The 23910-nt window shown below is 45.1% G+C and overlaps 1 protein-coding gene across 10 annotated transcripts in view; it reads right to left on the minus strand.

Moving 5' to 3' along the window:
• The window catches only part of LOC110488599 (collagen alpha-1(XXIII) chain), a 216200-nt gene that overhangs the window by 11473 nt on the left and 180817 nt on the right, over positions 1-23910 (minus strand). For 7 of the 10 annotated variants that reach the window (XM_036942729.1, XM_036942724.1, XM_036942727.1 and 4 more), the window contains 16 exons: positions 20071-20097; positions 12698-12769; positions 11115-11195; positions 6669-6695; positions 6472-6498; positions 6261-6314; positions 5031-5093; positions 4872-4916; positions 4366-4443; positions 4239-4262; positions 1948-1992; positions 1781-1825; positions 1499-1570; positions 1334-1387; positions 1057-1122; positions 900-926 (listed from right to left, as the gene is read on the minus strand). In XM_036942729.1, coding sequence (XP_036798624.1) covers positions 900-926; positions 1057-1122; positions 1334-1387; positions 1499-1570; positions 1781-1825; positions 1948-1992; positions 4239-4262; positions 4366-4443; positions 4872-4916; positions 5031-5093; positions 6261-6314; positions 6472-6498; positions 6669-6695; positions 11115-11195; positions 12698-12769; positions 20071-20097 — 807 coding nt within the window. Of the gene's footprint in view, positions 1-899; positions 927-1056; positions 1123-1333; positions 1388-1498; positions 1571-1780; positions 1826-1947; positions 1993-4238; positions 4263-4365; positions 4444-4871; positions 4917-5030; positions 5094-6260; positions 6315-6471; positions 6499-6668; positions 6696-11114; positions 11196-12697; positions 12770-13187; positions 13248-20070; positions 20098-23910 lie in introns of all 10 variants that reach the window. The other 3 variants (XM_036942728.1, XM_036942725.1, XM_036942726.1) reach the window with 2 other exon arrangements.

Below are 23910 nucleotides of genomic sequence, written 5' to 3' on the forward strand. Positions count from 1 at the left end.
TCCCATATTCCTTTTGGCGAACACCAAACGTGTTTGCTTATTTTTTTCTTTAAGCAATTACTTTTCTCTGGCCACTCTTCCATAAAGCCCAGCTCTGTGGAGTGTACGGCTTAAAGTGGTCCTATGAACAGATACTCCAATCTTTGCAGCTCCTTCAGGGTTATCTTTGGTCTCTTTGTTGCCTCTCTGATTAATGCCCTCCTTGCCTCATCTGTGAGTTTTGGTGGGCGGCCCTCTCTTGGCAGGTTTGTTGTGGTGCCATATTCTTTCCATTTTTTTAATAAGGGATTTAATGGTGCTCCGTGGGATGTTCAAAGTTTCAGATCTTTTTTTATAACCCAAACCCGATTTGTACTTCTCCACAACTTTGTCCCTGACCTGTTTGGAGAGCTCCTTGGTCTTCATGGTGCCTCTTGCATGATGGTGTCCCTCACTTAGTGGTGTTGCAGACTCTGGGGTCTTTCAGAACAGGTACTGAGATCATGTGACAGATCATGTGACACTTAGATAACACACAGGTGGACTTTATTTAACTTTTGAAGGTAATTGGTTGCACCAGATCTTATTTAGAGGCTTCATACCAAAGGGGCTGAATACATATGCACACACCACTTTTCTGTTTTTTATTTTTTATAATTTTTTGAAACAAGTTATTTTTTAAATTTCACTTCACCAATTTTGATTTTTTTTTGTATGTCCATTACATGAAATCCAAATAAAAATCAATTTAAATGACAGGTTGTAATTCAACAAAATAGGAAAAATGCCAAGGGGGATGAATACTTTTGCAAGGCACTGTAAGCATTCCACTGTTAGTCTACACCTGTTGTTTACGAAGCACGTGACAAATACAATGTGAAGACAGACATTACTGTACCTCTATGGCCTTCTAGTCTTACCTTAGGGCCAGGCGTTCCATGATGGCCCTGGAACACACAAAGATATCATTTAATGTCAGTCTTAAGTATCTGAAATGATTCAGCCACATCATATTGGGGAACAGAGGGGTGAAACTCTTTAGGTGACACACAGACACTCTCATATAGTGACACTCACCATGTACCCTGTAGGTCCAGGGGGTCCCGGGGGGCCGGGAGGGCCTGGCTGAGAAATCATCTGAACCTGAATAACAGAACAACAAACACATTAAAGATGATGAACATATCAATGGTTGTATCTCCAAAGGTGTCCTTTGAGAGATACAGACCATATGTAATTCCACTGTCAGCCAAGCTATGCTCCACATGAAGCAGCGTTCAATGCCAATATGATGCAGATTCAACGACAACTATCGAGTGTGTGAATACTGTATACACCCGTGTGCTTTACTTACCAGGTTATCTTCCAGCCTGGAGTCTCCCTTGTCCCCCTTCTGTCCATCCATCCCCTGAGACAGACAGAGGGGGGATTTAAATCTCTTTGCAGTAGGCTACTCGACAATATGTATACACCTCTGATGAAAGGGCTTATTACTTTGGATTCCCGTCTGTCTACTTACCCCTGGCCCAGAGAGACCCATCTCTCCTTTCTCTCCTTTCTCTCCGATCGACCCCGTCTCCCCCATATCTCCCTTCGGACCGTAAAGAGGAGAGAAGGTTAGAGGTCAAAGGGTGAGAGGTGAGAGGTTCAGGACAACTCTGATTAATCATGTGCATTATCATTCCAGATAATAAGTGAACTAAATATATAAATGTGCAACATTTCTAAACATTGGAGTGACACAGTGATTCAACGTGGGTTATAAAAAAAAACTGTCAAATGGACATTAGAGTGTCTGTACCTTCTCCCCATCTAGTCCAGATGTCCCAGGCAAGCCTAGCTCTCCCTGGAGTAGTGAGGAAAATACACAAGTTCCAACTGACAATTTACCTTCAAAGAGTATTGACTTCCATTGATTCAGACACAATGGATAGAAGAGATGGCATGCGTATATAAATAAGACCCTACCTTTCCTCCTGGGGGCCCCGGGGGCCCCGGTAAACCTGGTGGGCCCTAGGAAGGGACAGACAGACAGAGAGGTTACACAAAATACAAAACATCAGCCAGGCAAGTCGATCTGTCTCAGTAGTCTGTTAGTAGAATTACAATCAAATCCATGGATAAATCTACGTATATCCAATTCCATCTTCATCAGGCAGTGATTGTTTGTGATTGTTTGTTGAGTAGGTCAGTTCAGACAAGCATCTTAACTCAGAGTCAGTGGATTATGTATGTATTATCCTTAGAGCAATTGTGGGATTCAAGACGCCAGTGTAGGGCAAAAACAGAAAGACATTGTGGATGGATGGTGGATTTCACAATACAACACTCTCAGTAAACTAACGGATCATTATTCTCCTTTCTCTGATGAGGACCAGCTTTGCTATGGATGCTTTGGTGCAAATCGGCAATAAAATTGATCTATTGGGTCAGGTTATGCGGTTGGCTGAACACAATGCCTTGGCATCATGTCACACGACATGGCTGGTTTATTATTAACCTGGGGTTGAACTCTCAGAGAAGGACTCTGGAGTCTTGAGCAAACAATAGGAAAGTGGATCAAGTCCAGCAAGGAGCTGGGGATGGCACGCACACGCACGCACACACACACACACACACACACACACACACACACACACACACACACACACACACACACACACACACACACACACACACACACACACACACACACACACACACACACACACACACACACACACCACAGCAAATACCTCCGACACCCACCAGCAGTAAACCTAAAAGAGGATACTGCCCTATTGACCTAGCCAGAGCTATTACCATAGCATCCATAGCATCCTAACCTCTTCTAACCACACAGTTAATGGGGCAGGATGGAGTCAACCTCTCAGGGCAGGAGAATGGAAACCTGGACTCAGACTGACATTTTCTCACTGCAGCATGGACGGTTCCTTGGTTAGGGCTGAGAAGGCTGACCCTATGCCTTGGTTGCTAATGCATGGTTCTATTTCTGCATGCTGTATGTGAGGGACATGGAGCCATTGTGCCTCCGGTGGTGGTGCTTCGCCACAAAGCAGAGGCTGTGTGTGTGACCTCTTGAAGCAATAAAAGATGGAAATCCGATTAATTCCCAGAGGTGTGTAATACATGTTGATTTCTCCATCCCCTCTCTTCCAGGCTTTTGTTTTGTGCTCTGGCAAAACTATGGCAACGGAAAGGGTTTACAAACAACTATTGTTCCAAGTTACTCCATCTTCTGAAACGATGGCCACCCACACGGATACTTTGAAAGCTGTAAAAACAAATGAATGAATTCTGAAGCACCAATTGCATCACCCAAATGTGGATGGAATCAATATGGCCCATCACGAAGCTAGAAAGAGTAAGAGTTCACCAGTATGTAAACTAATATAGATAGGCTTCAGAACACTGATGAGATCCCAGGTCTATGTTGTGACCAGCTCATGTGTAACTCAGTCATGTCTCAAGCATAGCATGCACGGGCCTACTCTAAACCTGGGGACCCCATGTAGATAGTATTTTTGAATCCGAAGCACACGCCAGTGAAGAGATAGGGATCTCTTATTAGCATGTAGCATGGGGCCCAGCATGAAGAGAAGATGTTTGTGCCTAGACTGTGAAATGAGTTAAAAGACATCTCCCTCTCTCTTTACTATGTGTCCCGACTGGATTGAGCAAGAACGCAAATAGGATATTATATCATTCTAGTTCTTTCAAGCCAAGCAACATCACAGATCACACCACCACACAGCAGGGTTAACTTCAAGCCGCACATCATGTGAGGCAACAATAACACAGCATGGGAAAAATAAATTTGAAAAGTGAAATGAATGATGTTTTGATTCTGCATGATTGAGAATGTCACTCCAGGCTATGTAATATCAGAGGCTGTGTTCCAGCTGTTAGGTATTTATGGTAGCTTGGTGTTGCATCCTGTATATATATATACATGTATGAGAGGACAGTGGCTGGTTGCAGGAAACTTTGGTTTTATGTCTCTGGTTAGTTGGTGGTTGTGGGTGATGGAGTAGTGATATCTAATGTGTCTGATGTCAGGGCTGTGGGACAGAGTGTCCTCCTTACACAAACACTCAGGGGTTGTTCACTCTGGTCTTAGAACCTACATGTGTACACAGGCACCCGTGTGTATGCTCACGTGTATGAGTGTATGCGCCTATGTCTATGCATTAGTGTGTGTGAGAACACACTGACTACACAGACCACATCTACAAAGCCGTGATGTGACAGTGGTTTACCCCGACACTGATGGTCTGGATGGCCTGTCAGGAAGGAAGAGCAGCGTGTTAAGTCTGTCAGGATAACTCTATGATACTCTATGGGCCTTCAAACACATTGTCTACGTCTCTGACTGGGAGGCCTCACCTGGAAGGCTTCTAGTAGCTTCCCATTGAAGTCAATGACCTCAGTAGAGCCAGGAACCCCCTTTTCACCAGGATAGCCCTAAGAGAAGTGGTGAAGAAAAGAGAGAGAGAGAATGAGAGAGAGTCATCAAGGGAAAGAGAAAGAGAGAGATGGAGAGAGATATATTAAGAAAGAGATAGAGAGCGATATATTGAGAAAGAGATAGATAGAGATATTGAGAAAGAGGTAAATATATTGAGAAAAAGATAGAGAGATATTGAGAAAGACATAGATATTGATAAAGAGATAAAGAGATAGATATTGAGAAAGAGATAAAGATATTGAGAAAGAGATAGCGAGAAAGAGAGATATTGAGAAAGATATATATATATATATATATATATATATATATATATATATAGAGAGAGAGAGATTGAGATGCTCATGAGCATCAAAAGTACATAAAAAGGTAGCCTCAGACAACTGTGAACATGATCTTTGGTGGTGATTAGGCTGTGTACACATACCAAGTCTCCCTGGGTGCCTTGCTCTCCGATATCTCCTTTGTCTCCCTACAAAATACACGCAAACACAAACAGTTGAACAAAAGCCTTTGAATTGGCTGTGTCCATATAGGAGAAACAACCTCTCATGTATTAGTGTGGAGGCGACAGGATATGTCTCACCTTAAACCCTGGGAGTCCGTCCATGCCCCTCTCCCCCTTCTCTCCCAGCAAACCAGCCTCCCCCTGTTACACACAGAAAGAAAACACGTAGCTTAGGCGTAGGTAAGTCACTTTACAATAATGTGTTCAGTACAATATCATAAAAAAACTGTAGGCCTGCTATAGTTGTTCAGTTCCATCTATGGTGGTAGAGCTGGAAGGAGGAAGTGGTGAAAAACAACACCAGAGGAACAGAGAGGGATTAACACCATAAAACAGGCCTGTGTTACAGACTGTAGAAAGGCCAGCAGGCCTTCTATTCCTGGCCATAGCCGTTTGAGCTGGAGCTGAGCAGTTCTTCCAGAATAAAAACTTCAGTAACCACAAACAGCAGCTCACTTCAACTCACTCCCAGACAGCGCATACACACACCACGCACGCACGCACGCACGCATACACACACACACAGACACACACACGCACGCATACACACACAGACACACACACGCATGCATACACACACAGACACACACACGCACGCATACACACACAGACACACACATGCACGCATACACACACAGACACACACACGCACGCATACACACACAGACACACACACGCATACACACACAGACACACACACACACACACGCACGCACACACACAGACACACACACGCACGCATACACACACAGACACACACACACACGCATACACACACAGACACACGCACGCATACACACACAGACACACACACGCACGCATACACACACAGACTGAAGCTGATAGAGAGGCAGTCAGTGCCGAGTGCCTGGCATGTGTAGTCTCTGGAGTCTTTTAAAAAGCCCATGACATCACTACAACAGAGGAGAGTGTTTAGCACTGGCTAGAGGCCTAACTCGGCGGAGAGGGAGAGATGGGGAGAGAAAGAGAGAGCACAATGAGGGTACAAATGAAAGCGAAAGCAATGTGTTTGATGTCTCTATCCATGCCACCCAAGACCTGTTTAGAGCGATAAACTCCAGACAGAAACAAGTGAAGAAAGAGGAATGAAAGGGATAGATATGAGAGGCAGGGACGGCCAAAGAGAGAGAGAGAGAGAGAGGGAATAAAACACAGTCTGATTTAGAGATTAAAAAAAGAAGAGAAGGAGGTTTAGGCGTAGGAGAAACTCTGAGTGTGGTCATGAAATAAGCAGCTAATAGTGTTAGCAATGGCTAACTCCTTAATTAGCGTTAGCATCATCTTCACCTTTGACCCTGGGGGTCCCTGTGGCCCTGGGTATCCTGGCTCGCCATCTTCACCCTGAGAGTGCACAAGGGGTCAACAAAGGTAACCACACAACACAAACTTGTACCCTATTGTATGCATCCGGCCAGATATACTGTGAACTCCATGCATATCGAGTGTACATTTATAGTGTATTTTGTTGTATGTGTACGGACATAGAGGCAAGACTTACCGGCTTTCCAGGTACACCTGCCTGTCCCTGTGAATGACAAAGAGATGTAGTTGGCGCATAATCTCTCTACTCGCCTGCACGTGCTAGTGCCCAAAACGAACTAGCACGTCTCTAGCTGCGGTACCATGTCATGTGCTCTTGTGCTAGTAAAACTGTCAAAACACAAAGAAACACAAACATTTGGATAACAGACTCACCTCCACACCATCGAGACCAGGGAAACCCTGTGGAGAACCAAGCAGAAAGTCACACATCCAGGTCTCCATTAGACATTGTGCATTCTGAGGAGTAGCCACAGGAGGTCAGTGTTTTATCATCCCACATAGAGTCTTGGTTATGTGCCTGCTATCATGTCAAGCATTTCCAGCTGTTTTTGGCTCAATCCTCCAATGCTGGAGGACATGTACCTCTGCTCACAATGAACCACATGTGTGAGACATGTTTTGTATGTCCAGCTGTTTTTGGCTCAATCTTCCTATGCTGGAGGACATGTATCCCGGCTCACAATGAACCACGTGTGTAAAGACATGTATATGGCTTTGGGCATACATAACCCCTCATTCCTTTTTCTATAAGAAGACATTCTATGACCTCATCTACACAATCAGGTACCATACACAAACAAACACAGAGCATCTTCCCTTTCAAACGTCTTGGCTGGAATCCAATGGTGATTAGAATGAATCCACCAAATGCAACTTTTGACTGTGTGTGTGTGTTTGGTTTTACTATCCTTGTGTGGACCAGAAGTCCTCACAGGGATAATAGAACAAGGACATTTTGCCCATCCCCACAAGGGAAAATGTTAGGGTAAGCTGTAAGCTTAGGATTCAGGTTTAGGGTTAGAATTAGGGTTAAGGGTTAAGTTTTGGGTTCAGGTGTTAGGGGTTCCAATCAAATCAAATCAAATCTTATTTGTCACATGCGCCGAATACAACACTGAAATGCACAACACTGAAATGCTTACTTACAAGCCCTTAACCAACAATGCAGTTTTAAGAAAGATAAGTGTTAAATGAAAAAAATAGACAAGTTAAAAATAACAAATAACAAATAATGAAAGAGCAGCAGTAAAATAACGGTAGCGAGGCTATATACAGGGGGTACTGGTACAGAGTCAATGTGTGGGGGCACCGGTTAGTCGAGGTAATTGAGGTAATATGTACATGTAGGTAGAGTTAAAGTGACTATGCATAGATAATGAACAGAAAGTAGCACCAGTGTAAAAGAGGGGGAAGGGGGACAATGCAAATAGTCTGGGTAGCTATTTGATTGGCTGTTCAGGAGTCTTATGGCTTGGTGGTAGAAGCTGCTAAGAAGCCTTCTGGAACTAGACTTGGCGCTCCAGTACGGCTTGCCATGTGGTAGCAGAGAGAACAGTCTATGACTAGGGTGGCTGGAGTCTTTGACAATTTTTAGGGCCTTCCTCTGACACCGCCTGGTATAGAGGTCCTGGATGGCAGGAAGCTTGGCCCCAGTGATGTACTGGGCCATACGCACTACCCTCTGTAGTGCCTTGCGGTCGGAAGCCGAGCAGTTCCCATACCAGGCAGTGATGCAACCAGTCAGGATGCTCTCGATGGTGCAGCTGTAGAACTTTTTGAGGATCTGAGGACCCATACCAAATATTTTCAGTCTCCTGCTTTGTCGTGCCCTCTTCACTACTGTTTTGGTGTGTTTGGACCATGATAGTTTGTTGGTGATCTGGACACCAAGGAACTTGAAACTCTCAACCTGCTCCACTAAATCCCCATCGATGTGAATGGGGCGTGCTCGGTCCTCCTTTTCCTATAGTCCACAATCATCTCCTTTGTCTTGATTACGTTGAGGGAGAGGTTGTTATCCTGGCACCACACCTCCAAGTCTCTGACCTCCTCCCTATAGACTGTCTCATCGTTGTCGGTGATCAGGCCTACCACTGTTGTGTTGTCGGCAAACTTAATGATAATGTTGAAGTCGTGCCTTGCCATGCAGTCATGAATGAACTGGGAGTATAGGAGGGGACTGAGCATGCACCCACGAGGGGCCCCCATATTGAGGATCAGCATGGCAGATTTGTTGTTACCTACCCTTAACACCTGGGGGTGCCCCGTCAAGAAGTCCAGGATCCAGTTGCAGAGGGAGGTGTTTAGTCCCAGGGTCCTTAGCTTAGTGATGAGCTTTGAGGGCACTATGGTATTGAACGCTGAGCTGTAGTCAATGAATAGCATTCTCACGTAGGTGTTCCTTTTGTGTAGGTGGGAAATAGCAGTGTGGAGTGCAGTAGCGATTGCATCATTGGTGGATCTGTTGAGGCGGTATGCAAATTGGAGTGGGTCTAGGGTTTCTGGGATAGTGGTGTTGATGTGAGCCACGACCAGCCTTTTTAAAGCACTTAAAGTGCCACGGGTCAGTAGTCATTTGGGAAGGTTACCTTCGTGTTCTTGGGTACAGGGACTATGGTGGTCTGCTTGAAACATGTTGGTATTACAGACTCAGTCTGTAAATGTCAGTGAAGACACTTGCCAGTTGGTCAGTGCATGCTCGGAGTACACGTCCTGGTAATCCGTCTGGCCCTGCGGCCTTGTGAATGTTGACCTGTTTAAAGGTCTTCTCACATCGGCTAGGGAGAGCGTGATCTCTAAGGTTGTGATCACACAGAGCTGATGCTCACATTCGTGTTGCTTGCCTCGAAGCGAGCATGAAGTAATTTAGCTCGTCTGGCAGGCTCGTGTCACTGGGCAGCTCGCGGTTGCGCTTCCCTTTGTAGGTTTTAAGGGTTAGGGATTTGTGGTTATGGTTAAGGTTAGCGTTAAGTTAAAGGTTAGTTTTAGGGTTAGGGTTAGGGGTTAGGGAAAATATGATTTTGAATGGGAATCAATTGTTTGGTCCCCACAAGGATAGTAAAACAAACGTGTTTGTGCTTGTGTGTGTGTCCCAGGTGGATGAATTGTATGCTTGGTGTAGAACCATGCGTGTTGAAATAATCCATGGAGAGGCCAGGCCGGGAGAGATGTTCCGTGTACGTAGCCCCTCATACAGACAGACAGCGCTTTGTCTCTTAGGCAAGTTGTCTGTTTATTTACACACTCAAGCACCTACTGGTCTACAGTAACAAACATTATTAGGAATGTGAAGTTACGCTAACTCTCTCCTCATATATCCCATTTTCTCCATTGCCTACTTGAGAACAGGGGTGTATTCCATCTGGCTTCCTTCTCCACTCTAAACGTATGGGTGCAGGCATGTACGCACACCGCCCCACACACTCTCCCCTCACCCTTCACCTTTGGACCGTATCGTTTTCTTGTGCCCCTCTCACCCATAACTCTTCTCTTCTTTCCACTCCTGTCTCTTACCTTTCAATGCCACTGGGCAATCTTTTCTCTGAACCCCCTCTCCTTTTGCCCTCCTTCTCTCATTATCCGATGTCACAGAACAGCCTATGTGCTTTCTCTCTGCCCCCCCCCCACTCTTCCTCTCTCGCTCGCTCGCTCTCACTCTCTCTCCCTCCATCTCACTCTCTCTCTCTCCCCCTGTCTCAGTAACGAGGAGGGTTTGAGGTCATTCACTAGGGAGAAAGTGCAGAACAACAGATCCACTCTTCCTTCCTCTGCTTCTCTCACTCATACATCTGTCTACAACATGGACGTTGCTTTGTTTTGTTGTTTTCTGCTCTGCAACGGGACTATGTTTAAATAAAAGGACAAGCAATTTGTTTACACCCTCGTTTATGACTCAAGTCTGTTTTCTTTTGTCCGTCTCTGCACTTTGCTCCATATTTGTTTTGCAGCCAGCCCTCCTCTTGCCCTGTCTAACCGACATTTTTCATCACAGTCCAGCTTTGACACCATGCCAACTGCCAATATGGGTAACAGTGCATTCGTTTGTGATCTTGGATAAACACAAATGACCTAAACCCCTACCCCGGCTCCTCGTCCCACTGATCTCCAACCACAGTTTGAGGCAGTGGCTCCAGATGAAATAACCCCAGGCTGGTTTAAAGTTAATCTAGAGAAACAGTGGCGGCCCAAGGCTAAAGATGTATTGTTTGGTGAGGCAGTAAAACTGTGGGTGAACCCAGAGAGAGTGCCATATCTGTTACAGGGGCACAGAGTGATAGAGCTGGGGTAGGGCCGACTGGTGGGAGACTAGGGCTAGCTGGATCACTTTGTGGCCTTCTATTACAGAAACCAGATGAGGTTTATTTTGGGCTGTTTTAAGTAAGCCGCAGCTCGCTGGCAGCCACAGTAGGCTCTGTCGATGTGGGTTCACTGCACTCTTATTACACCCTTTCCCCTCACCATCCTGTCACTGTCTCTCACTGTCTCTCACTGTCACGCCCATGTGGTCAACACGACCAGGTCAACACTATTGTGGTCAACAGCTACTGATGACAGGTGTTAGAGTGACCAGAAACTTAGTGGTGGTAACCTAGTTATCCATCATCAGCTGCATGGAACTAAGATAGGACACAGTATTGGTAAATGGAGGGAGAAAGAGAGAGAGAGAGAGAGAAAGAGAGCGAGGGGAAAAAGGGAGGAGAAGGTGACGGAGACAATGGGAAGTTATGTGTGTGTGTGCGTGCATATGGGTTACATTTATCTATTCTACCTTTACCTGTATGTGTGTGTTTATATGTGTGTGTAAGGTAATGCTGATACCTGTTCTCCAGCGGGGCCGCGGGGCCCGTCCTTGCCTGTGTTCCCAGGAGGGCCTCTGGGGCCCGGGGACCCTTGGTCACCCTGCAGGACGACAACAAAGGGATACGAGAGGGAAATCATGGTAGAAGAAATTAGAAAAGATGGTGATGGACACACACACACACACACACACACACACACACACAAATGTTTTGTTTTTCTCACCAGAATGGTAAATACATTATTTACCACATGACACACACAAACACACCCAAACGTACACATGTAAACTCTCCCAGGCACGAGATGTGTTAACTAAGTATTAAACACAACATTAACTGAATTGTGAAATGAAGTGTTTCATTTAATTGCTCTAGCCAAAATGAACCACAACACATGAAAGGGTATTTTACCAATGGAATTACAATTTACAAGGCAAAAACGTCCTTCCTCGCCAGTTCAGAATTTCCCTTAACCCACTTAGCGCTACATCCCACTTAGGCATCTCCTTAGCGACTTGCCTAGTTAAAAATAGGTCAAATAAAATAAATGACCACACCAGTATTTTCACACCGTGGTGAAGTAATCTAATCTAACGGTTAAAGTAAGCCCTTTTCATGTTAATGTTTCCCTGCTCGGTTCTTGTATAACTAAATCCATTCCATTAAACCAGAGTCTTCTCATGGTATTCACATGGATATTCCCAGCATTCTCAATCACAGACATAATGTATGTGCTGGTCTGGGCCTGTGTGTTGTGGTGAGATGTGTGAGACAAGGGCCTTTTCATTTAGACTGATTCTATCAAGGTCTTCATCCACCAGACTCTAGGCTCGTTTCCCTGCGTAGACGATTAACATAGTTCTGGAAGGCAGAGGACTCCACCAACAAAGCTGTTCTATTCCCAATATAATGAAAAGCACACAATCCTAAACCCGCTCTAACATGTGGCCCTGTAGTTTTCCTGATATGTTTTCTATTGGTTTTGTCATGTTACGAAATAGGCACCATAGAAACACCACACACACACACACTCACGCACGCACGCACGCACGCACACACACACACACACACACACGCACGCACGCACGCACGCACGCACGCACGCACGCACGCACGCACGCACGCACGCACGCACGCACGCACGCACGCACGCACGCACACACACACACACACACACACACACACACACACACACACACACACACACACACACACACACACGCACACGCACACGCACACGCACACGCACACGCACACACACACACTCACGCACGCACGCACGCACGCACACACACACACACACACACACACACACACACACACACACACACACACCCACGCACACGCACACACACACACACACACGCACTCGCGCACGCACGCACACACACACACGCACATTAAACAGAACACAGCACATGTGCATGAGGAGATAAATGAACTGAGAGAAAGCAGCAGAGAGATGACAACAGAGAGAGAGAGAGCGATACAATGAAGAAAAGGGTGAGAGACATGATATCAAGCAGTGAATAAGAGATATCAACCAGCAGTGAACGGGTTAAAGGTGGTTAGAGGTGCACACATGCCTTAGTGGAGGTGTACCTTCATCAAGCGTCTCTGAAAGTTGGACTGGTCACCAGACATAAAGCCGTGGTCATAGCGGGGAAAGACCATCTGAACCAGGAGAACAGAGGAGGAGGAAGAGAGAGAAAAAAGGAAGAGTAGGGATGGAGGGAAGCACAGAGAGGGTGCAGAGCAGAAGATGGAAAGAGAAAGTGACAGAGAGGTGGATAGAGAAAGAGAGATAGAGGGAAAGGAAACGGAAAGAAAGAAATACCAAGAAATCAGTGATTAAATAAGTCGGGGACCGATTTCAGGCTGAAGTCTCCCTCCATTCTCCAAGGAGAGACAGAGTGAGGTGCTGAGAAGTGAGAGACTGACAGAGTAAGCTTCCAGGTAAGAGGTCAGGGTTGATAGGTCAGAGTTGAGAGGTCAAAGGTGACCCAGCAACTGTAGTCCAGCGGAGAGAGACAGGCAGGTCAGCAGAGGCCTGCTGGGAGAACAAGGCTACGGAGGGGCACAAGGGACAAACCTTAACGGTGAGGATCTGATTACTGTGCAGACCTGCGTATGAGTTGTGGGAAGGAGGGCCCTGGGGGAGGAGGGGGGAGGAGAGGGGAGAAACACAGAGGAGGGTGAGTCACCTGTCGGAGGAAAGGTGGAGCACCATGTGGCTAAGGTAAACGTTCAACAGGTGTGTGACAATCCATTTGCCACATGGGTGTCTGTAATGTTAAAATGTAGAAGGATTGATCTGTATACTACCGGTACTCATATCTCATCATACCCAGTTAGACATAGCTGTAGAGTACACTAAATAGTCTTGGACCTTTCTATAATCTATCCACTCTCCAAGAAATCCATATCTAAGTATATGTGAACCAGTCTGTACCTATTTGCTGTATATGTCCCTTTCTTTCTTTGTAAACCAATATATGTGTGACTCACTCTATAATAATGCATCTCTTTAAACCCACAGAGGAGGTTGTGTTTGGAGTCCAACAGACAGTAACTATGATCATTTCCTCTCAAGCAGAACAGAACAGAGAGTCTGTCGGCAGATAACTCATATGGAGACCAGCAACTCTGTTTGAGTTCCCTTACAAAACAAAACAAATGGATGGGAGAGAGGGACGAGAGAGAGGGACGAGAGAGAGGGACGAGAGAGAGGGATGAGAGAGAGGGACGAGAGAGAGGGATGAGAGAGAGGGACGAGAGAGAGGGATAGAGAGAGAGGGACGAGAGAGAGGGACGAGAGAGAGGGATGAGAGAGAGGGACGAGAGAGAGGGATGAGAGAGAGGGATGAGAGAGAGGGATGAGAGAGGGACGAGAGAGAGGGATAGAGAGAGGGACGAGAGAGAGGGACGAGAGAGAGGGACGAGAGAGAGGGATAGAGAGAGGGATGAGAGAGAGGGACGAGAGAGAGGGATAGAGAGAGGGATGAGAGAGAGGGATGAGAGAGAGGGACGAGAGAGAGGGATAGAGAGAGGGATGAGAGAGAGGGACGAGAGAGAGGGACGAGAGAGAGGGACGAGAGAGAGGGATGAGAGAGAGGGATGAGAGAGAGGGACGAGAGAGGGGGACGAGAGAGAGGGATGAGAGAGAGGGACGAGAGAGAGGGATAGAGAGAGTTGGTGGGCGAGGGGAAATAAAAGGGAGGGAGAGAGAGGGAGAGAGAGAGGGAGAGAGAGAGAGAAAAGATAGAAAAAGCAAAAGACGAACAGAGACAAGAGGGAGAGAGAGAGAGAGAGAAAGAGAGGGAGAGAGAACGAGAGAGAGATATGCCAGTCTGGTCATGAGTTTTCTGTTAGTGGGCTGCGGCGATCGTTGGACAGCTGAGGTTTCCGACACCACAGCCTCTCTTTCCCCCCTCTCTTCTGTCTCGTTCACTCACTCATTCCTACCGTGAAGACCACATTTGATCATCTCTTATAGCACAGAGTCTGACTATATAGTGAAAGGGTGTCACACACTCATCTCCCCTACACCTCATGCACACTGTACAGCCTGGGTTCCTTCTGACCACATGGCTCAGTGTGTGTGTGTGTGTGTGTGTGTGTGTGTGTGTGTGTGTGTGTGTGTAAAACTCTAGATCCTACTCTTCCAACATCAGGCTGACAGTAAGACAAAAAAAAATGTCTAGCTTCTAAGCTCCTATCCACCATGCCCTCTATCTCACCCACACTGAGGGAAAGAGAGAGACAGCTTGGGTTGGGATAAAACCCCACCATGGCATGTCTTTCATCGCAGTCTGAAGATGAACCTAAATACACAGTTGCTCCCTGTTGGGACGCAACAGTCAAGAGTCTTGTCTTAAAGATGGAGAGCCTCTTGAGCTAGAATGTTTGTCGACCTTCTTCAAAGGTGCTTTGAACAGCCTCGAGTAAAATCATCGTGATATCTTTCTGTTGTAGAGTGGTGGCTGTTTTGGTTTTGGTTTTTGTTATTGAGTATCTTTTAATGTCTCTGCCATCCTGGGTGGTTGAGTATCTTTTAATGTCTCTGCCATTCTGGGTTGTTGAGTATCTTTTAATGTCTCTGCCATCCTGGGTGGTTGAGTATCTTTTAATGTCTCTGCCATCCTGGGTGGTTGAGTATCTTTTAATGTCTCTGCCATCCTGGGTGGTTGAGTATCTTTTAATGTCTCTGCCATCCTGGGTGGTTGAGTATCTTTTAATGTCTCTGCCATCCTGGGTGGTTGAGTATCTTTTAATGTCTCTGCCATCCTGGGTGGTTGAGTATCTTTTAATGTCTCTGCCATCCTGGGTGGTTGAGTATCTTTTAATGTCTCTGCCATCCTGGGTGGTTGAGTATCTTTTAATGTCTCTGCCATCCTGGGTGGTTGAGTATCTTTTAATGTCTCTGCCATCCTGGGTGGTTGAGTATCTTTTAATGTCTCTGCCATCCTGGGTGGTTGAGTACCTTTTAATGTCTCTGCCATCCTGGGTGGTTGAGTATCTTTTAATGTCTCTGCCATCCTGGGTGGTTGAGTATCTTTTAATGTCTCTGCCATCCTGGGTGGTTGAGTATCTTTTAATGTCTCTGCCATCCTGGGTGGTTGAGTATCTTTTAATGTCTCTGCCATCCTGGGTGGTTGAGTATCTTTTAATGTCTCTGCCATCCTGGGTGGTTGAGTATCTTTTAATGTCTCTGCCATCCTGGGTGGTTGAGTATCTTTTAATGTCTCTGCCATCCTGGGTGGTTGAGTATCTTTTAATGTCTCTGCCATCCTGGGTGGTTGAGTATCTTTTAATGTCTCTGCCATCCTGGGTGGTTGAGTACCTTTTAATGTCTCTGCCATCCTGGGTGGTTGAGTATCTTTTAATGTCTCTGCCATCCTGGGTGGTTGAGTATCTTTTAATGTCTCTGCCATTCTGGGTGGTTGAGTATCTTTTAATGTCTCTGCCATCCTGGGTGGTTGAGTATCTTTTAATGTCTCTGCCATCCTGGGTGGTTGAGTATCTTTTAATGTCTCTGCCATCCTGGGTGGTTGAGTATCTTTTAATGTCTCTGCCATCCTGGGTGGTTGAGTATCTTTTAATGTCTCTGCCATCCTGGGTGGTTGAGTATCTTTTAATGTCTCTGCCATCCTGGGTGGTTGAGTATCTTTTAATGTCTCTGCCATCCTGGGTGGTTGAGTATCTTTTAATGTCTCTGCCATTCTGGGTTGTTGAGTATCTTTTAATGTCTCTGCCATCCTGGGTGGTTGAGTATCTTTTAATGTCTCTGCCATCCTGGGTGGTTGAGTATCTTTTAATGTCTCTGCCATCCTGGGTGGTTGAGTATCTTTTAATGTCTCTGCCATTCTGGGTTGTTGAGTATCTTTTAATGTCTCTGCCATCATGTGTATGTGATCTGAGTCCACTTTTTGGCCAACACTGGCAGTAATGATGACAGATCGACAGGAAGTCACACTTACAGTGATGCATGACTACTTCCTGTTTTTGTGTGTCTCCTCTTATCCTCTCCAATGGGGGCAGAGGTAGAGAGTTGGCATCAGAACCCAGTGTTGACAGAGTGTGGGGCAGGGGATTGATAATAATGTATACCATTCAGCAAATCCGTAGAGCTCTGTTCAAAGTGACTTAGTCATCCGTGCATAGATATATACATATAGGTGGCCCCAGCAGGAATCAAACCCACAACCTTTGACGTTGCAAGTGCCATGCTCTACCCACTGAGCCACACAGGACCACATTGGTTGTGTGTGCTCCTACTGTCTACATCAATATATTATCAAGTCCTGTTAACACAGACGACAAATGCAAATAGTTGATATGTATACCCCAAAACTCTCATTCAGCAGCATATACTGACTGAGAGTCCCATCCCGCTAATTGGCTGACACTTGTCACCTAATCTATCAACGCCCAATCAACGAGCAACGTGCCAAGCTGCAAATACCGTAGCAGGCTGCGAGCTGCTTTGTTTTGGAAAAACGTGTGCTTCTAAAGCAATCCTTTGTGGCTCTAAAGCTACCCAGATCGCAGCTACAGGCGCCGCATCCAAGTACACTGTTTATCCCTTGGCGCAATAGCTGACGCATAATGCCAAAGGGATTCATTACCACACAGAAAATTACCGCAAGATCGAGCAGGATTGGCTGGTAGGCTGGGAAACCAAAGGGACTTATGGCTAGATAAAAGTCAGGAATTTCATCAATGTTGCCGACCGCGCCGTAAATACCACTGGGTTTGTCCTTCGTTGACATGTAATAGCAATAGCTCGCAATACCTCACAAACACCAGTGTGGTTCAGAATGAGATGTGAATGAGAGACAGTGGTTGCATCCCAAATGACACCCTAGTTCCCATTTATGGTCCAAAGTAGTGCACTATATAGGGAACAGGGTACCATTTGGGATGCAGACTCTGACAGAGAGAGAGAGAGAGAGAGAGAGAGAGAGAGAGAGAGAGAGAGAGAGAGAGAGAGAGAGAGAGAGAGAGAGAGAGAGAGAGAGAGAGAGAGAGAGAGAGCAGTAGCTGAGTATATAAAGAAGGGCTCTTACCGACAGTAGGTAGGAGACAACGTTTGCCTGTAATCTGTCACCTAACCTAGAGTAACCTCATTAAGCACAGTGATAAGATATACAGGACTGTAAAACTGTTAATCTAAGGCCATGACTTCTTACAGAATCGTCCACACCAGATGTCCCCAGGGGAGCAGTTTTTGGACCTGCACTGAGTAAAGTAGGAGATAATTATATAGATGTTAAATACAGGGATGGATGATATCACATCATGAAAAGGCAACAATGACAGCATACTCCAGATGCAGAGAGAGATTACCCCCACAATGTAAAAAGAGATGGTTTGGAGGAGACCGGTCCCCTCGGGATGCTAGTTCTGGCTCGGAGTCCTAGTTTTGAGGTTTCCACGGTGACATATAAGTATTTCCACCATACTTAAATGGCTTCATTTCTTATATTTGACTGGAACAGGGGGAGCTTTTAAAACCTCATCAGAAGAGGAAGAGTGAGTTCTGGGTTCGGCCGTCATGCTAGCCACGTTGGGAAAACACGTACACACAAACGCAGAAATTCACGCACCCACACACACACCGCCTCGCCTAAATGATCAGAGGAATTATACAGTGTGTTAACGGTGTGTGTAAAGACCGGTAATGTCTTTCTGTGCATATACATGTGTTAACAAGGCAATGATGAACGATGAGAGCGGAGTGTTTTTCAGATGTTATAAATACTCCACAGAGCCAATTCCCCTCCACCCTCTCCCCATCACCCTTTTTCTCCATTTGGGATGGACCATTACCCTAATATGCAGGGAGAGGGGGAACGGGAGGGAGGGAGGGGAGACAGATGGAGCCAGAGAACAGATGATAGAGTTTGGGACGTAAACAAGAGTTGGAGAACAGAGTTGGAGAACAGAGTTGGAGAACAGAGTTGGAGAACAGGAGTTGGAGAACAGGAGTTGGAGAACAGGAGTTGGAGAACAGGAGTTGAGGTGCTTTATTCAAACAAACACCCTCGTTGCTTGAATTTCCTCAGGTCAGGTGCATACATACAGTATACTGTACGTACAGTATATTCGGAAAGCATTCAGACCCCTTGACTTTTCCACATTTTGTTACGTTACAGTCTTATCCTGAAATGTATTACATTGTTAATTTCCCCTCATCAATCTACACACAACACCTCATAATGACAAAGCAAAAATACATTTTTTATATTTTTTTTTGCAAACGTATAAAAAAATAGATATATGACATTTACATAAGTATTCATAACCTTTACTTTGTTGAAGCAACTTTGGCAGCAATTACAGCCCCGTGTCTTCTTGGGTACGACGCTACAAGCTTGGCACACCTGTATTTGGGGAGTTTCTCCCATTCTTCTCTGTAGACCCTCTCAAGCTCTGTCAGGTTGGATGGGGAGCGTCCCTGCACAGGTCTCTCCAGAGATGTTCGATCGAGTTCACATCCGGGCTCCCATCAAGGATCTCTCTGTACTTTGCTCCCAGTCCCTGCCACTGAACAACATAATCTTGTTTTTCATGGTCTGAGAGTCCAAACTCCAAGCAGGTTGTCATGTGCCTTTTACTGAGGAGTGACTTCCGTCTGGCCACTCTACCATAAAGGCCTGATTGGTGGAGTGCTGCAGAGATTGTTGTCCTTCTGGAAGGTTCTCCCATCTCCACAGAGGAACTCTGTTGCTCTGTCAGAGTGATCATTGGGTTCTTGGTCACCCCCCTATCCAAGGACCTTCTCCCCCGATTGCTCAGTTTGGCCGGGCGGCCAGCTCTAGGAAGAGAGGTGGTTCCAAACTCGATGGTTTCAAACTTCTTCCATTTAATAATGTTGGAGGCCACTATGTTTTTGGGAACCTTCAATGCTGCAGAAATGTATTGGTACCCTTCTCAAGATCTGTGCCTCGACACAATCCTGTCCCGGAGCTCTACGGACAATTCCTTCGACCTCAAGGCTTGGTTTCTGCTCTGACATACACTGTCAACTGTGAGACCTTATGTAGACAGGTGTGTGCCTTTCCAAATCATGTCCAATTAGTTGAATTTACCACAAGTGGACTCCAATCAAGTTGCAGAAACATCTCAAGGGTGGTCAATGGACCTGAGCTCAATTTCGAGTCTCCTAGCAAAGGGTCTGAATATTTATGTAAATAAGGTAATTCTGTTTTTTATTTTTAATACATTTGCAAAAATTTCTAAAAACCTGTTTTCGCTTTGCCATTATGGGGTATTGTGTGTAGATTTGCTGAGAAAAAAAATACATTGTTTAATACCTTTTAGAATAAGGCTATAACACAACAAAATGTGGAAAAAGTCATGGGGTCTGAATACTTTCTGAACGCTCTATGCATACCCTACATCGTTCAGTTCAACAGTCAGAGAGAGTGAGCGAGATAGGGAAACAGGTTTAGAGAGGGAGAGAAACTTACCCTGGGCCCAATATCTCCCTGGTCACCCTGTAGAGGACACACAAATGGAGAACAACCATCAACACAAAAAAAAGACAATGGCTTGATTATCCCTGTGGGAAAATGTGGGTTGCTGCACTGTGCAGACATAAATACACATAATCAACTATAGACAAGGACTTGCTGACAATACATGCAGGTAGAAAAGGTACAATTCATGAGAGGTCAATGATTAATCTGTACACTATATATCAGTACATTCTGTCAACTAAATTTCAACTGTAGGCCACCTTCCTACTGGTGGTTGGTTTAAAACATTCAGAAGCCTTAATGCTACTTAGACAGAGGATTGCTTGGCTCTATCCATTTTGTACCCTGGGGCCCTATAATGTCACTCCGAGGGGAGTAGCTCAAACTCCTGGTAAAGAGGATGTCTGGGGTCCAGCTGTACCTTGTGGGCCGTAGTGAGGGCTCTTTTGTCATAGATGACCTCCAGACCTGTCTGCTTGACACCCATCACCTTACTTGCAGAGCTAGGAGCAGGGCTCTCAAATACGTGATTTTCCCGTATTATATACAGTGCCTTGCGAAAGTATTCGGCCCCCTTGAACTTTGCGACCTTTTGCCACATTTCAAGCTTCAAACATAAAGATATAAAACTGTATTTTTTGTGAAGAATCAACAACAAGTGGGACACAATCATGAAGTGGAACGACATTTATTGGATATTTCAAACTTTTTTAACAAATCAAAAACTGAAAAATTGAGCGTGCAAAATTATTCAGCCCCTTTACTTTCAGTGCAGCAAACTCTCTCCAGAAGTTCAGTGTGGATCTCTGAATGATCCAATGTTGACCTAAATGACTAATGATGATAAATACAATCCACCTGTGTGTAATCAAGTCTCCGTATAAATGCACCTGTACTGTGATAGTCTCAGAGGTCCATTAAAAGCGCAGAGAGCATCATGAAGAACAAGGAACACACCAGGCAGGTCCGAGATACTGTTGTGAAGAAGTTTAAATCCGGATTTGGATACAAAAAGATTTCCCAAGCTTTAAACATCCCAAGGAGCACTGTGCAAGCGATAATATTGAAATGGAAGGAGTATCAGACCACTGCAAATCTACCAAGACCTGGCCGTCCCTCTAAACTTTCAGCTCATACAAGGAGAAGACTGATCAGAGATGCAGCCAAGAGGCCCATGATCACTCTGGATGAACTGCAGAGATCTACAGCTGAGGTGGGAGACTCTGTCCATAGAACAACAATCAGTCGTATATTGCACAAATCTGGCCTTTATGGAAGAGTGGCAAGAAGGAAGCCATTTCTTAAAGATATCCATAAAAAGTGTAATTTAACGTTTGCCACAAGCCACCTGGGAGACACACCAAACATGTGGAAGAAGGTGCTCTGGTCAGATGAAACCAAAATTGAACTTTTTGGCAACAATGCAAAACGTTATGTTTGGCGTAAAAGCAACACAGCTGAACACACCATCCCCACTGTCAAACATGGTGGTGGCAGCATCATGGTTTGGGCCTGCTTTTCTTCAGCAGGGACAGGGAAGATGGTTAAAATTGATGGGCAGATGGATGGAGCCAAATACAGGACCATTCTGGAAGAAAACCTGATGGAGTCTGCAAAAGACCTGAGACTGGGACGGAGATTTGTCTTCCAACAAGACAATGATCCAAAACATAAAGCAAAATCTACAATGGAATGGTTCAAAAATAAACATATCCAGGTGATAGAATGGCCAAGTCAAAGTCCAGACCTGAATCCAATCGAGAATCTGTGGAAAGAACTGAAAACTGCTGTTCACAAATGCTCTCCATCCAACCTCACTGAGCTCGAGCTGTTTTGCAAGGAGGAATGGGAAAACATTTCAGTCTCTCAATGTGCAAAACTGATAGAGACATACCCCAAGCGACTTACAGCTGTAATCGCAGCAAAAGGTGGCGCTACAAAGTATTAACTTAAGGGGGCTGAATAATTTTGCACGCCCAATTTTTCAGTTTTTGATTTGTTAAAAAAGTTTGAAATATCCAATAAATGTCGTTCCACTTCATGATTGTGTCCCACTTGTTGTTGATTCTTCACAAAAAAATACAGTTTTATATCTTTATGTTTGAAGCCTGAAATGTGGCAAAAGGTCGCAAAGTTCAAGGGGGCCGAATACTTTCGCAAGGCACTGTATATTTCCTAAGAATAATACTAAGAAGTTGTGGAAATTATGCTAATGCACTTTTAGTGTAAGAGCTGTTTGAAAAGACCGCCTGAAATTGTAGTTTGTTTGGCTCGGTTGGATTTGTTTTGAGCCACCTGGTGACATCTTAAGTCAACAGACCAATAACAAAGAGAGTTTGCCCTCTTCTCTGCCAATAACGGCTAGTTTTCAGGTTACACACCCAGCCCATTAGGCCCCTCAGACCACTTCCAGACAGTCTGAGCAACATTCTTGCTTGAGACATTGCACTTAGCGAAGAAGCAATTTTCTTTCTTTTTTACCATTTTAATTTTAAACAAACAATCACAGTAAGGTGATTGTTACCCAGAAAGGATTTGATATTGAGATAAAAACGGTTACAATGCACCTTTAAGACACTTTCAATGAAGGACTTGTAAAACAGTGACAATTAAACATGATCACTGTAATGACCGTTGGTGGAAGAAGGTGAGGACCAAGATGCAGCGTTGTAAGTGTTCATTATTTTAATAAACTGAACACTAAATACAACAAGGAACAAAATAAACAACCGAAACAGCTCCGCCAGGTGCAAAACACACTAAAACAGAAAATAACTACCCACAAACACCAGGTGGGAACAGGCTACCTAAGTATGGTTCTCAATCAGAGACAACGATAGACAGCTGCCTCTGATTGGGAACCATACCAGGCAAAACACAGAAATACAAAAACGTAGAACAAAAACATAGAATGCCCACCCCAACTCACGCCCTGACCAAACTAAAATAGAGACATAAAAAAGGAACTACGGTCAGGATGTGACAATCACCATTAAATTAGAGCCTTAACAGTCCTTTCTTATAAATCTGTTCTGTGCATTTCCCCCGCTGTAGCGTATGGTTAAATACAACACCCAAGAATGTACAGTCCTCCTCCACTACCTCGATGTCTTGTCCCTGAACAACAGTCATGGGCTGGGTGTTACGTTTTATTTCTACAGTCATTATTCATTTCGGCCACACACACTTGGGTCTACATTTGGAACAGTTGACAGCAGTGAAACGACACAATTAGCGGTGATGCTACAGTAAGTAAACCAAAGCCACCATCTGCAAAGCCAATGAAATATGGATTCATGAATCATCTCCCACAATGGAAGCTGTTGAGAGGAGAGGACACGTGCTGAGTGTTGCTGCCGCTCAGATGAGGGGGATTTGGGCTCTGTGTTCTCATAACTATGGTGATTACAGAACGGCAGCCCATTTTCCGGAACTTTCGCATCATCCGTCATTCCAAATTGATGTTCACTTTACCACACTTGTGTTGCTCCTGTGAACATGCTTAAAAGCTCCACACACGCATATGACACACACACACACACACGCGCGCGCGCTAGCATGTACAAACACACAAACACAGAGTCACCCATTGGTCCAATATAGTGCTATCCATTTCAAACATATTGGGCTGGGCAAAGTGTGACAGTGTGTGAGTATCATTGAAAAAGAGGTGGATGGGATCTTAGCAGTATGCTACAGTACAGTGCTACAGGGCTGTGAACCGGTTCATGTCCTGACATGAGAGATCTCTGACTGCAGCTCATATATGAGCTCTGTACAGTACATGCAGGCCAAGTAATCTATGTGCTGTTGGATAGGAGACATGTGAGA

The sequence above is a fragment of the Oncorhynchus mykiss genome, chromosome 14 (genome assembly GCF_013265735.2).
Source record: "Oncorhynchus mykiss isolate Arlee chromosome 14, USDA_OmykA_1.1, whole genome shotgun sequence".
Taxonomy (NCBI): Eukaryota; Metazoa; Chordata; class Actinopteri; order Salmoniformes; family Salmonidae; genus Oncorhynchus; species Oncorhynchus mykiss.